Here is a 13,732-nt window from a genome sequence, read left to right on the forward strand (position 1 = left end):
CAATACAATACAATAGCACACATTTATAAATAAATTTTTAAAAAACTAATAATAAAAATAACTAATTATTTATTTTTTGGTTAACAAAGACTAATAAAAATTAAAACATAAAAAAAAATTTATAATTATTTTTAAATAGACTAATAATCCCATAATTTTTTGTTGTTGTTGTTATTGGAGTCATATATTGCATAATAAGTTATATAATATTTTTTTTTTGGTATATATGCTAATTACTATCTATATTATTACTAATTAATTAGACGCCTCATCGACTGGACCGGTAGCACCACAGGCAACACCGGCACCGTTGTCGGTAGTGGTGGCCAGTGGTGACCATCACCACCACCACCACCAACAACAACAACAACATCATCACCATCCGACCTCACATTACCATCCATCAGCACACACCCACTCCTCCTCCTCCTCCTCCTCCACCCATAATCGTCACCTATACTCACTTGAATCTCCAACCACTACCACCAACAACAACAACACAACAACAACTAATAATAATAACAATTCACTGCCAAACAGCACAACACAACAACAACAACAACAGTCTCAACCACAACAACAACAACATCTGCACACATCGCACCCGCACTTGTCGGCCACACTGACCAATGCGTTCAATGGCGGCGTCGGCGGCGGCGGACAACAACAACAACAGTCCAATGTTGTCGGCGGCAGCGGTCAAGTAGTATCGTCACCGGTGGTGGCACCGGGAGGTGGTGGAGGAGGAGGGCCGACACCGGCCAACCGAATCAAATTAGAGCCGACTATGGGAGGCGCGCACACAACAAACAACTACTATAACAATCACTATTCAACGTCCGATCACAAAGGTATGGGATCTCTATCTCTCAATCAATGCATATATATATATAGAAATAATTGCACACCCACTCACCCACCTAATCAAATCAATGCATAATTATTTTTACCCACATTATTTTTTTTTTGATACTTATTATCTAATATAAGTATAATATTATTGAGAAATTTATAAATTATTTATTATTATTATTATTATTTAATAATTTCATTGACACCTAATAGTACCCCTACTAACTGATTATTATTATTATTTTCTAGTAAATAAATATATAGGAATTCCTTATAAAAATTGTTTTAAATGTTACCCAAAAAAATATTTATATATAATAATTGTTGCCTAAGTATCTAATATTTGTATTATTATTATTATTGCAATTATTTTATGCAATCATCTAATTTTTTTTTATAGATGTGCCAGTGGTTAGCGCCAGTGGTATGGGTGTCGGTTTAGTCGAAGATCTATCCTATCATCACCATAACCAACACCAACACCACAACCACCACCATCAGCAGCAGCAGCAGCATACGGGCAACATAAGCACCGGTAGTACTACTACTACCACTACTACTAACACTGGTAATGGTATGCCCACAACAAACGGTGGCATAATTAAGAGGAAAAAGGGTCGGAAACCGAAAAATTTGGAAAATATAAACGGAAATAGCAATCATTGTCCGTCGGCTACAAAACGAAAGAGTAGAGAAGGTATGTATCGATTTATATATATATGTATATACCTAACAAAAAAAAATCCCTGATCTACCCTTCCCTTCCTTTACCCCATACATTCCCATCCCTTCCCTCCCCCCCCTCTCTAAATAATCATCAATACAATGAGCACATATACCTCTAGTAGAGTAAAGATGTTTCCCATTTTATACCCACCGACACACATATATATTAGGCGATTGACAAACAAAAAAAAACAGTTTGGCCTCCAATGAGTGCCATAACCTGTAATCGCATTATTAGTATATATATATATAGTAGAGGATCCGGTGATATACATTTGCCTCCCTGTCCTCTCTCTCTCTCTCACTCTCTTTCTAACCTCGAAAAGATTCTTTACATTGAGAATTATTTATATATATATATATAAATAAATTTCAATAGGACGGGAGGATAGGTATTAGCAACTAACCAACAAAAATTTTTTTTTTTTAAAACCATAAATACCTAAATATCTATAATATATTTATATATATATATATATATTGTTAGGCGATTTGTTTTTAGAGAGAGATAAAGAGAGGTCAATATATTTTTAAAGGTCTCTCTCTCTCTCTCTCTCTCTCTCCCTCTCTCTCTCTCTCTCTCTACTAACTAAACTAATATATGTGTAAATTTTAATTTTATTGTTAGCAATATATATATATAAATATACCCAAATCCCTACACATAAATTGTATACTTAAATACTACTAATATATACTGATTCTGAAAAAAAATTTATTATAATATATAAACTTTTTATTTATTTATATATTTTTTAAGTATAAAAGTATTTTTTTAACCAATAATTTTATTTTTTTTTAATTTTAAATTTTTTAGGTTCGACGACATATTTGTGGGAATTTTTATTGAAACTATTACAGGATAAGGAGTACTGTCCAAGATTTATCAAATGGACTAATAGGGAAAAGGGTAGGTATCTCTAGAAATATATATATACTGTACCTATATATTGGATATATAATTTAGTATTATTATTATACTGTATATATGTGGGGTAACAGTAGCAATCTGTTACACACACACACACACACACACACACACATGATATGAATATATAAATGTATGTATGTGTGTGTGTGTGTGTGTGTGTTTTGTGTGCCCCACTAAATTATTTGAGTAGTTTAGTATTAATATATATATATATAGCACATATATATATAACTACCTACCGGTGCTGCACCAAATAAAAAAGGCACAGTCACTCACTTTTTATTCATACACTTACTTTTACTCTCTCTCTCTCTCTCTCTTTCTCTTACTTTCCCTTTTACTCTCTCTCACTCTCTCTCTCTCTCTCTCGACACTACTGTTCAAATTAGGGTCGGGTGAAGGATATATAGTGTGTGTGTGTGTGTGTGTGCACTGAAAAAAAGTGTTAAGTGAAAGTCACCCTCAAATACCAATGATTTATATGTATGTACAGTGTGTGTGTGTGTGTGTGTGTGATTTAAATGAAAGCAAATAAATGTGTGTTTTTTTTATTAAATAAGTTATTTGACAATAAAAAAAATAGTAGTATTAATAATTAGATAATTGAAGTCAAAGTTTGTATGAATCACATTTCATTGGAAAATTTATTTTTATTTATTTATATATAACAATATATATAAGTTATATCACTATTTTCCCTCTCATTTAAGAGAGAGAGAGAGAGAGAGAGAGAGAGAGAGAGAGAGAGAGAGAGAGAGAGAGAGAGAGAGAGAGAGAGAGAGTTATATATATAATACATATACACAAAAATAAGTGGTATTATTGATTCAGTTGTTAGGCAATTAACTTTTATTTTATATGTAATCTCTCTGTACTGTACAGTATGTATGTATGTGTGTCTTATATTGTATATATAAATATATATATCTTTTAGCAAAAATATTTTTGAGGGCAATAAGTGAGCGCAAAGAGAGAGAGAGAGAGAGCTGTTTTAGGATATATACATACATTTTAATATATATATATAATGTTGGAAAGCCATCAAATATATATATATATATATATTGAACAAAGCCATGACTTACCTTGAACTGGCTCATGCACTACCAAGCATAGTGAACTTGCCATAGTTATGCCTATGCCTATGCCAGTGCGCAAGCATAACATACCAGTGCCGCCGAGACTTATTTTTTTATATATATAAAGTTAGTTGTATAACAAAATTATATTATTTTTTTTCTCTCTCTCTCTCTCTTTAATAATGATATCGAGACAGTACAGTTGTATAACATATATATTATTATTATTATTATTTTGTTAGTGGAGTATATATACAGTATATAAATGAGTGGAGATTTGAACACAACAATAAAGTTGGGGAAAAAATCATATATATATATATATTTAGTTTATACACACAGTTGCATACACACACACACACACACACACATTCATACACTTAATAAAGTTTTTTTATATATATTATTAGTAATTGTGTGTAGAAATACAGTATTAGTAATGTATTAGTTTATTAATACATAGGCGCGCGCGATATATATCATAAATTACATATAGTTTTCTGGAAATTATTATTATTATTATTATAAAAAAAATATCAGACAATATAAGGTCAGGCTGTGGGTTAGTGTACATTATATATATATATATAGAGAGAGAGAGAGAGAGAGAGAGAGAGGAGAAAGTAATTATTTTTTTTAGTGAGTGTGTGTGTGTTATATAAGTCATTGATATATATGTCTGTATATCTATCTATATATAAATATATTTGTGTGTGTGTTATTTATATATATAAAAAAATATATTTATATATGTTTTTATTTTTGCAAAAATTATATATATTTTTTTGTGGGGCTTTGTCTCCTATCGACTATGATCGAGGTCATTTATGTCATTTAATAATAAATAAATAAATAAATTTATATATATTTATAAATAACATATATATAGACAGACATACATAACTTATATATATATATATATATATATATATATATATATATATATTATATATATATATACCACACAAATAGATATTTATTTATAATTTGAATTAATTATTTTTTTAAAAAAATATGGTATAGTTTTTTGTTTGTTTGAATTTTATGGGGAATTTAATACATTATATATTTTTTGTTTATTATTTAATAAATAAATGCAATAATAATAATAATAAATAGTTAGTTAGTTAGTTAAACACTTGTTGTTGTTGTTGTTGTTGTTAAATATGCAAATAAATATATAAATGATTTTATTTTGTTGTTGTATTTATCACAAATAAATAATTTATCTAATAATATGATACAAAAATTTCATAATATATTGAAATAATAATTTTATTATTATTATTGAATGTAAAATACAGTATTTAATTGCATACAAATTACATATACTGTATATATCAGGCAATTAGGAAATATTTTTGAATATTTATAATATTATCGATAAAACATATTTAATTTTATTTATTTTTTTAGTTTAGTCATAATGTTTATTGGTTTTCATTATTATTATTATTTTTAAAAAACATGTTGTTTTCCTCATTGGGAATCTCTCTCTCTCTCTCTTTCTCTCTCTCTCTCTCTCTCTCTCTCTCTCTATAAAAACCACAATACAATAGATAGTTATATAAATATTTAAACTTATATATATATAAATAGAGTTAAAAGTTAGGGGAACCTGTCTTTTATTATTTATATATATATATATTAAATAACAAGTTTTTCAACACTACTAACCAGTAGTAGTACTGTATGTATAGTATGTGTAAAATACATGTTTGAAGTCATATTTGGTTATAAAATTCAAGAAAGAAAGAGAGAGAGAGAGAGAGAGAGAGAGAGAGAAATTTTGAAGAAATAAAAAAAACAACAAAAAATGTTTTTTGACTCTCATTTTTTTGTTGTTGAGCTAATGGTTTTTGGTTTGGTGTGTGTTGTTTGTTGGGCTGGGGGTATGGCATTGAATATTATTTTTTTTTTGAACAACCATTTTTTGAACCAACAGCACCGGGAAATTCCCTCCCAGATTATGCCATACCTCTGATAGCATAGCATAGCATAGCATAGCATAGCATAGCATAGCATAGCATAGCATAACATACACAACCCCTTACACAATGTTTCAGGTGTTGTTTGTACAGTAAAAAAGTAAAAAATAAAATAAAAGTAAAATTCAGGTATATGTACGACAATAATGTTGTTGTTGTTGATGATAATGATGATGATGACTGACTGAGACTACCTGAGCTCTGGTTATACCATGAAACTTGACTTACCTTGACTTTCACTGTATGTGTGTGTGTGTGTGTGTTGATTGAGTTATTTTTTCCCCTTTTTTTCCTAAAAAAAAATAAATAACTAACTATTTATTTGTCATTTATATATATTTTAGTTATTTTTTTTGTTTGTTAATGTGTTTGCATATTAAGTGATTGAGTGACTGACTGTATATTTATTATAATATAATTATTATTTTAAAAAGGATTATTACTATTATTATTATTATTATGAAATACGAAACAATTATTATTATTATTAGTATTATTTCGGAAATATTCAATAAAAACTTAAAAATATATTTATTTATTTAATTAAAAAAAACTTTATTAATTATATTATTATTATTTTATTTAATTAATTAAAGGTATATTCAAATTGGTTGACTCAAAAGCTGTCTCTCGTTTATGGGGTTTACATAAAAACAAACCCGACATGAATTACGAAACTATGGGTAGAGCACTCAGGTATGTACTACCATCCGACCCCACCCAACCCCCATCACTAACCAAAAAAAAATCAAAATATGAAAATCAAAATTAAATGACAATTGTCTTAGCAATTATAAATTGTTAGCTTATATATCAATATAAACAAAAAAAATCTATTTTCATATTTTTGTCTATTACTACTACCAACCCAACCCCACCCAACCCCCATCACTAACAAAAAATAAATATCAAAATCAATTTATATCACCCAGATTGTCTTTTAAATTTTAAATTATCTAGCTTATATATATTAGTATAAACCCAAAAACATTGATTTTCATATTTTTGTCTATTATCACTACCAACCTAACCCCACCCACTCCAACCCCCATCACTAACAAAAAAAAAATAAATATCAAAATCAATTTATATCACCCAGATTGTCTTTTAAATTTTAAATTATCTAGCTTATATATATTAGTATAAACCCAAAAACATTGATTTTCATATTTTTGTCTATTATCACTACCAACCTAACCCCACCCACTCCAACCCCCATCACTAACAAAAAAAAATAAATATCAAAATCAATTTATATCACCCAGATTGTCTTTTAAATTTTAAATTATCTAGCTTATATATATTAGTATAAACCCAAAAACATTGATTTTCATATTTTTGTCTATTATCACTACCAACCTAACCCCACCCACTCCAACCCCCATCACTAACAAAAAAAAATAAATATCAAAATCAATTTATATCACCCAGATTGTCTTTTAAATTTTAAATTATCTAGCTTATATATATTAGTATAAACCCAAAAACATTGATTTTCATATTTTTGTCTATTATCACTACCAACCTAACCCCACCCACTCCAACCCCCATCACTAACAAAAAAAAATAAATATAAAAATCAATTTATGTTACCCAGATTGTTTAGCAATTTTAAATTATCTAGCTTATATATATATCAGTATAAACCACAAAAAAAACAAACATTGATTTTCATATTTTTGTCTATTACTAGTATTATGATTGTATATTAATTTTAATTTTTAATTTATTTAAATTGTGTTACCCAGGTACTATTATCAAAGGGGTATACTGGCAAAAGTCGATGGCCAGCGACTGGTCTATCAGTTTGTCGACGTTCCCAAAGATATTGTTGAAATTAATGTCGATTCACAAAATTGTTATAATATTAATAAACAACAAACAGATATCTATTGATTTGATTGAAAAAATCAAAACAAAAAAAAATTTTAATTTTTTCGAAAAAATACAAACAAAATTAATTTCAACAAATTTAAACTGTAATACACTGACACACACACACACACACACACCCACACAATACACAAAAAAAAACAAACTTGATAATTTTTTTGATGACTTCAAAATTTTTAAATTTTTAAAAAAAAAACTAAAATATATTTTTGTCAAAACTATCTAGATGTTTTTTCCCTGATCTATATTGTCTACGCTTTTTTAAAAAATTGTGAATTATTATTATTATTAGTGATTGATTATTGCTATTATTGCTACTTTTTTTTTGTATAATAGATATTACTATTACCCTGATAATATATATATATATATATATATATATATATATATATATATATATATATATATATATATATATATATATATATCTGAGCCTGATAAAACAATTTTTGATGATAATGATTATAATAATTACAGCAACAACAACAATTAATAATAATTTGAGCTAGTTTATTTATTGAGTATAAATATATATATATATATATATATATTTTTGATGAAATTTGTATATAGAAATGATTGGGTGTGTAATTGTTTGAATATTTTCAACAAAAAAAAAATTAATAATAATAATATTTGTATTTAATTTGTATAATTGTTTAATTATTTTTTTCAATTAAAAAAATGTTAGTTTAATATATTGAATATATAAATATATATAAATATAGATTTGTAATAATAATAATTATATGTAGAAATTTAGGTATAGATTAACACAATTTTTTTGTTTGTTTGTTTGTTTGCTTTTAATGACTAGTAATTATTAGGATAATAATAATAATAATAATTTTGTTGATATTTTTTTTTAAAAAAATTATTAGTACACATAAACACATCAGTTGTTAGTAATTAATCTTTTTTATATATATATAGAAATTTATTGTTATATTATATTTGTATAAATATATATATATTTATATATATATATATGAAAAAAAATTGAAAATGAGTTACCGGTACAGATTTTTTTTATATATATAAAAAATGCATTTTAATACTGTATATATATAAATATATCTATATTTTTTGAAATATATGCTAAAACTGTTTGTTTTTTGAGGGCATTTAAACTGAATTATTATTATTATTATTATTTTTGTTGTTGAAAATATTCATTCAAAAATAAAACAATAATTATATAAATAAATTTTAGCACAAGTATTATTGTTGTTGTAATTAACAGAAAATTAATTATTTGAATCATCAATGGCTTAATATATATATATATTGAATATTGATATATAAAATAAAAACAATAGTGAGAGTGTATGAATGAGTTGAAACAATTTTTTTTGATTAATTAATTTTTTTATTTTTTAAAAAAAAAACGATAGATTTTTTGAATGAGAGATAAAAATTGATGATTAAATTTTAAAAAAATAAAAAACTAATAAGTGTTAAGTTTATTATTGAATTAAAAATTATTATTATTATTATTATTATAAATACATATATATATATATATAGAAATATATTTGAAAAATTATTTTCTATTAATGATTAATATATGATAAATATTACTATTATTATATAATATTAACTTTATTTTTGTACAAAAAAAAACAGATGATTATATTATTATTATTATTGATATTATAAATTACAAATTATTATTATTATAATTACCAATTATTAAAAATAATGTATATTTTACAGTACATACATGCATATAAATATATATATATATATAACACACACACACACACAATACAAATATAAATTATAAAAAAAATATATTTAAATTATTTGGTGACGGATTAATCGGGAAAATTTTTTTTATTAATAATTATTATTATTATTATATGTGAAAAGTTTTTTTTATTTAAAAATGATATATTAAACAAAACAAAAAAAAGAGAGACAAACAAAACAAAACAATAATTTTTCATATATAAGAAATAATGATAACTATAATAAAAAAAAGACATATTTTTATTTTATAAATAAAAATCTATCAAAAATAAAACAAACAAATTATTATTATATATATATTATTACGAGAGATAAAAATACAGATTTCTATTAATATTATAAATATTTGTAATTTTTTGAATTTTTTTTTTTTGAAAAAATAATTATTGAGACTTATTAATTAATTGATTAATTATTTTTATCTTTATCATTCATCATTTTTTCCCCTTAAATAGTAATAATTATTAAATTATTACTATTATTATTATTATTGTTCACATTATTATTATTATTATATAATTAATTAATTATTATTATTATTTAAGCATAAATATTTTTGGATATTGATTGTAGTATTAAAAAATTAAATGTTGTTTTTTATTATAAAAAAAATAAACGTTGTGTCTATTTATTTGTTTAATATATTTTTTATTATATGTTTATTGATTATTGATAATTACAACACAAAAAAATAATTATTTTTTTTAAGTATAAACTAGTGGTAAGTATTTTGAAAAAATTATAAGTAATTAATGTTTCAAATAACTTATTGGTTGTCATTATCGATGAAACAGGACTTTCATACCCTATATATATATATATAATATTAAAAATTTTAAAAATAATTTCTAATTATATTATTATTTATATTACAGATAACTAACAATTTTGTCGACTCATTGAAGAGATATAATACTAATAATAATAATAAGAAAATTTGTGAAACAAAATCAAATCTATTGTAATCATCAGTTAATTTAAATGTTTTATATATACAGTACATATATATTATTGATAACCGAAACAAAAATAATAATCTATTATTTATATAAATATATAATAATAATTTTGTTTGATATATAAATTTGATTCATGAGATTTTTTTTTAATTATAAAAAAACTGTTTAATAGAAAATAACAATTTGTTTAAAATTTTAGAAATTTTTCCATAAAAAAAATTATTTGATTTTGTCTATTAAAATAATTAATTTTTATTTATTATTATTATTATATAAATAATAACTAAACAAGTTATTGAATATATATATAAAAATATATTATTAGTATTATTATCTATAAAAAAAATTCCCAATATTTAAAACATTTAAATACCAATATTATTAAATAAATATACTTTAAGTTTTTAAGTGCATTGAAATATTTTAAACAAACTAAATTATTATTGGTTAATTTATTTAATAAAACAAAATCATAGATTAATTTTATAATTATATAATATTTTTTATTATTATAATAACTTATTATTAATATTATTGGAATTTCCTAATATAATATTTCAAAACAATTATTATTAGAAATTTTTCAAAAATTATTTTATTTACATATAATTTCCATTGAAAAAAATCATGTGTTGTTTATTAAGGATATAAAAGAGGATAAAAAAAATTATAAATTTAGTTTTATAATTAAAAAGGTTTTATTTTTTATATTAATAGATTCAGTGAAAAAATATAATTGACTAAATGTGTAAATAAATAATAATTACTGATTAAAACTTATTAATATATATATATATATATATATATGTTTTTTTTATCAATTGCCAATTATTAGATAATATTTATTTTTTTATTGTATTAATATAATTTAATTTTATGCAATTCATATGAATTTTTCTATATTCATATAAAATTACAGTTCAAAGTAAAATATATAATAAAAAAAATATTTTTTAAGTTTACCAGTACTTGTTAGTTAACGTTATCAGTTAATTACATATGTATTAATAGTATTATTATTATTATTATTATTATTACAATATTATTATAATTAATACAATACTCTATTACTACTGAATAAAACTAATAATAATAAATATAAAGTTTATAACAATTATAGTTTTATGTCAATTATTAGTACAACTGATAATATTAAACTAATTATTATAAATTAATTAAATGTAATTTTTTTCTACTGTATTATTATTATTATTATTTGTTGCACTCGTGTCTAACATGTGATGTTAGTGGCAAACAATTTTTTTTGTAATTATATTTTTTTTATATATATTAAAAAAACTTATTTATATATATATATTTAAATCCTATGATACTATTTACTATATTTCAATTAATTAATTGGCATTTATCCCAATTTGTTTTTTTTAAACTAAATAAATAAATTATTACAATTATTTACAAATAATTTAACTAATAATAAAATTATTATATGTATAAAACATTTATTTTATTTTATTTGTTTACACCACACGTTATAGTTAGTTAGGTTTTAATTGTATCATAAAATGTTTTGTCAATTTAAATAAACTATTTATTTATTTATTTTAAAAATATATAATATAAACATTTTTTTAAAATATATACCGGTATATATATATATATATATATAATTTTTTTTGGTAGATAGAGTGCGCCAATAATTATATATATATATATACCGTAAAAAATTTTTAAATAAAAATTATAAATAACTAGAGGTCTATTTTCATATCAAAATTATAATTATTTATTTTTTACAAAATTAATAAATAAATTTAATAAAAGAAATTTTTATTTTTTAATATAATAATTACATTAATTTAATTAAATATATTATTATTATTATTATCAATGTTTACACAATACTGTCTTTTTTTCTGAGAATTTTACACATTTTTATAGTCTATTATCTAATATATACTATAATATGTATTGAAGTTCAGTATTTAATTATAATTAATTATTATTATTAACAGAGAATCATATCTATTAGTAGTAATTTATAGATATATTTAATAAATACATACTTTTAGTATTATATGATAATAAAAAGTGCATATTTATTATTTTATTTTTTTAATATTATATATATATATGCATACTAAACTGATTTACTATTTTGATAATAACTAATATTAATAATAATAATAATTTCTACACATAAAAAATTTAGTAATGCGGATATAAAAATTATATATAAAAATTTTTTTTAACTAGGTACACTTATATATATATATATTTGTATTTGTAAACATATTATTGAAATTTATATACTGTATATATATATATATATATATAAATTATATATAAATTAATATATTTCTAATTTATTATATATCCGTGTATTTATATAGATATTTATAAGTAATATGATATTAGTATTATTATTACTAATTTATGCGCAATAATTTTTTTAATAGTAAAAGTGTAAATTTATATATATATATATATTAAAATTAATTATTGAAACAATAAAAAAACATGTTGTTTATTGTTGTTGTTATGATATTCAATGATTTCATTGAAAATATATATACTGTATATATATAAAAATCCCTATTATTTTACTTACGTATATATATATATATATATATATATATATATATATATATATATATATATATATATATATATATATATATATATATATATATGATTCCTGTATTGCATAATTCATATGACATTTAATAGATTTAAAAAAATGTTTTATAATAAATGACTACTACTACTACTACTACTACTACTACTACTACTACTACTACTACTACTACTACTACTACTATTGATAATAAATAATATTATTTCAATGCCATTATTATTATTATTATTATTTATATAGCAGGAAATGATGTGCACTAACTAATAATAATATTTAATATATAGATATATATATATATATATATAATAATAATAATTAGTGATAACAAATTAATTATCATTAACTTATATATAAAAAAATGCTGATTTAAAAAAAATATTCAACAAATTAATGAATAAAATTTGTTGAATTTTTTTTCAATATATATATATATTAATATTAATGTTTACGATATTAATGTTAATAGTTATTAATATTGTAATTGGAAATTAAATGTTTCGATAAATTTAAATAATAATTATAATAAATACTATTAATATCAGTAAAATAATTGGTATTTTATTGTATTTACGAAATAAACAAATAAACAAAATATTTCAAAATAAAATACATGATAAATGAAAAACAATTTTATTATATATTATATTTTTAAAAAAAATTTTTAATGTATTTTATGAAAAAATAATAATAATAATATTTAAGTAAACATTGAACAATTATAATTTACATTTTAAACATTATAAACATATATATATATAAAACATTTAACATTTAAAAACTTGAGAGAAGAGAGAGAGAGAGAGAGAGAGAGAGAGAGAGAGAGAGAAAACAAAAATAAATTTGAATTAATATTTTTTGTTGTTGTTATAAAGTAAATGTATATTTTTTATTTTAACAATTTATATAAACAAAAAATATTATATAATTTAGATTTTTTTTTTGAAAAAAAGTTA

The 13,732-nt window shown here is 21.6% G+C and overlaps 1 protein-coding gene across 1 annotated transcript in view; it reads left to right on the forward strand.

Annotated features, from left to right (window-relative positions):
• The window catches only part of LOC128962643 (ecdysone-induced protein 74EF-like), a 35,744-nt gene extending 28,156 nt beyond the window's left edge, over positions 1–7,588 (forward strand). Inside the window, exons 5-9 of the mRNA XM_054309038.1 lie at positions 264–851; positions 1,253–1,549; positions 2,396–2,488; positions 6,173–6,272; positions 7,325–7,588. Of these exons, the coding sequence (XP_054165013.1) occupies positions 264–851; positions 1,253–1,549; positions 2,396–2,488; positions 6,173–6,272; positions 7,325–7,472 (1,226 nt within the window). The 3' untranslated portion in view covers positions 7,473–7,588. The remainder of the gene's footprint in view (positions 1–263; positions 852–1,252; positions 1,550–2,395; positions 2,489–6,172; positions 6,273–7,324) is intronic.
• The last annotated feature ends 6,144 nt before the right edge of the window (positions 7,589–13,732 follow it).

The sequence above is a fragment of the Oppia nitens genome, unplaced genomic scaffold (assembly GCF_028296485.1).
Source record: "Oppia nitens isolate AA-2021 unplaced genomic scaffold, nextdenovo-longstitch-racon4-pilon3 scaffold6_pilon_pilon_pilon, whole genome shotgun sequence".
Lineage (NCBI taxonomy): Eukaryota > Metazoa > Arthropoda > Arachnida > Sarcoptiformes > Oppiidae > Oppia > Oppia nitens.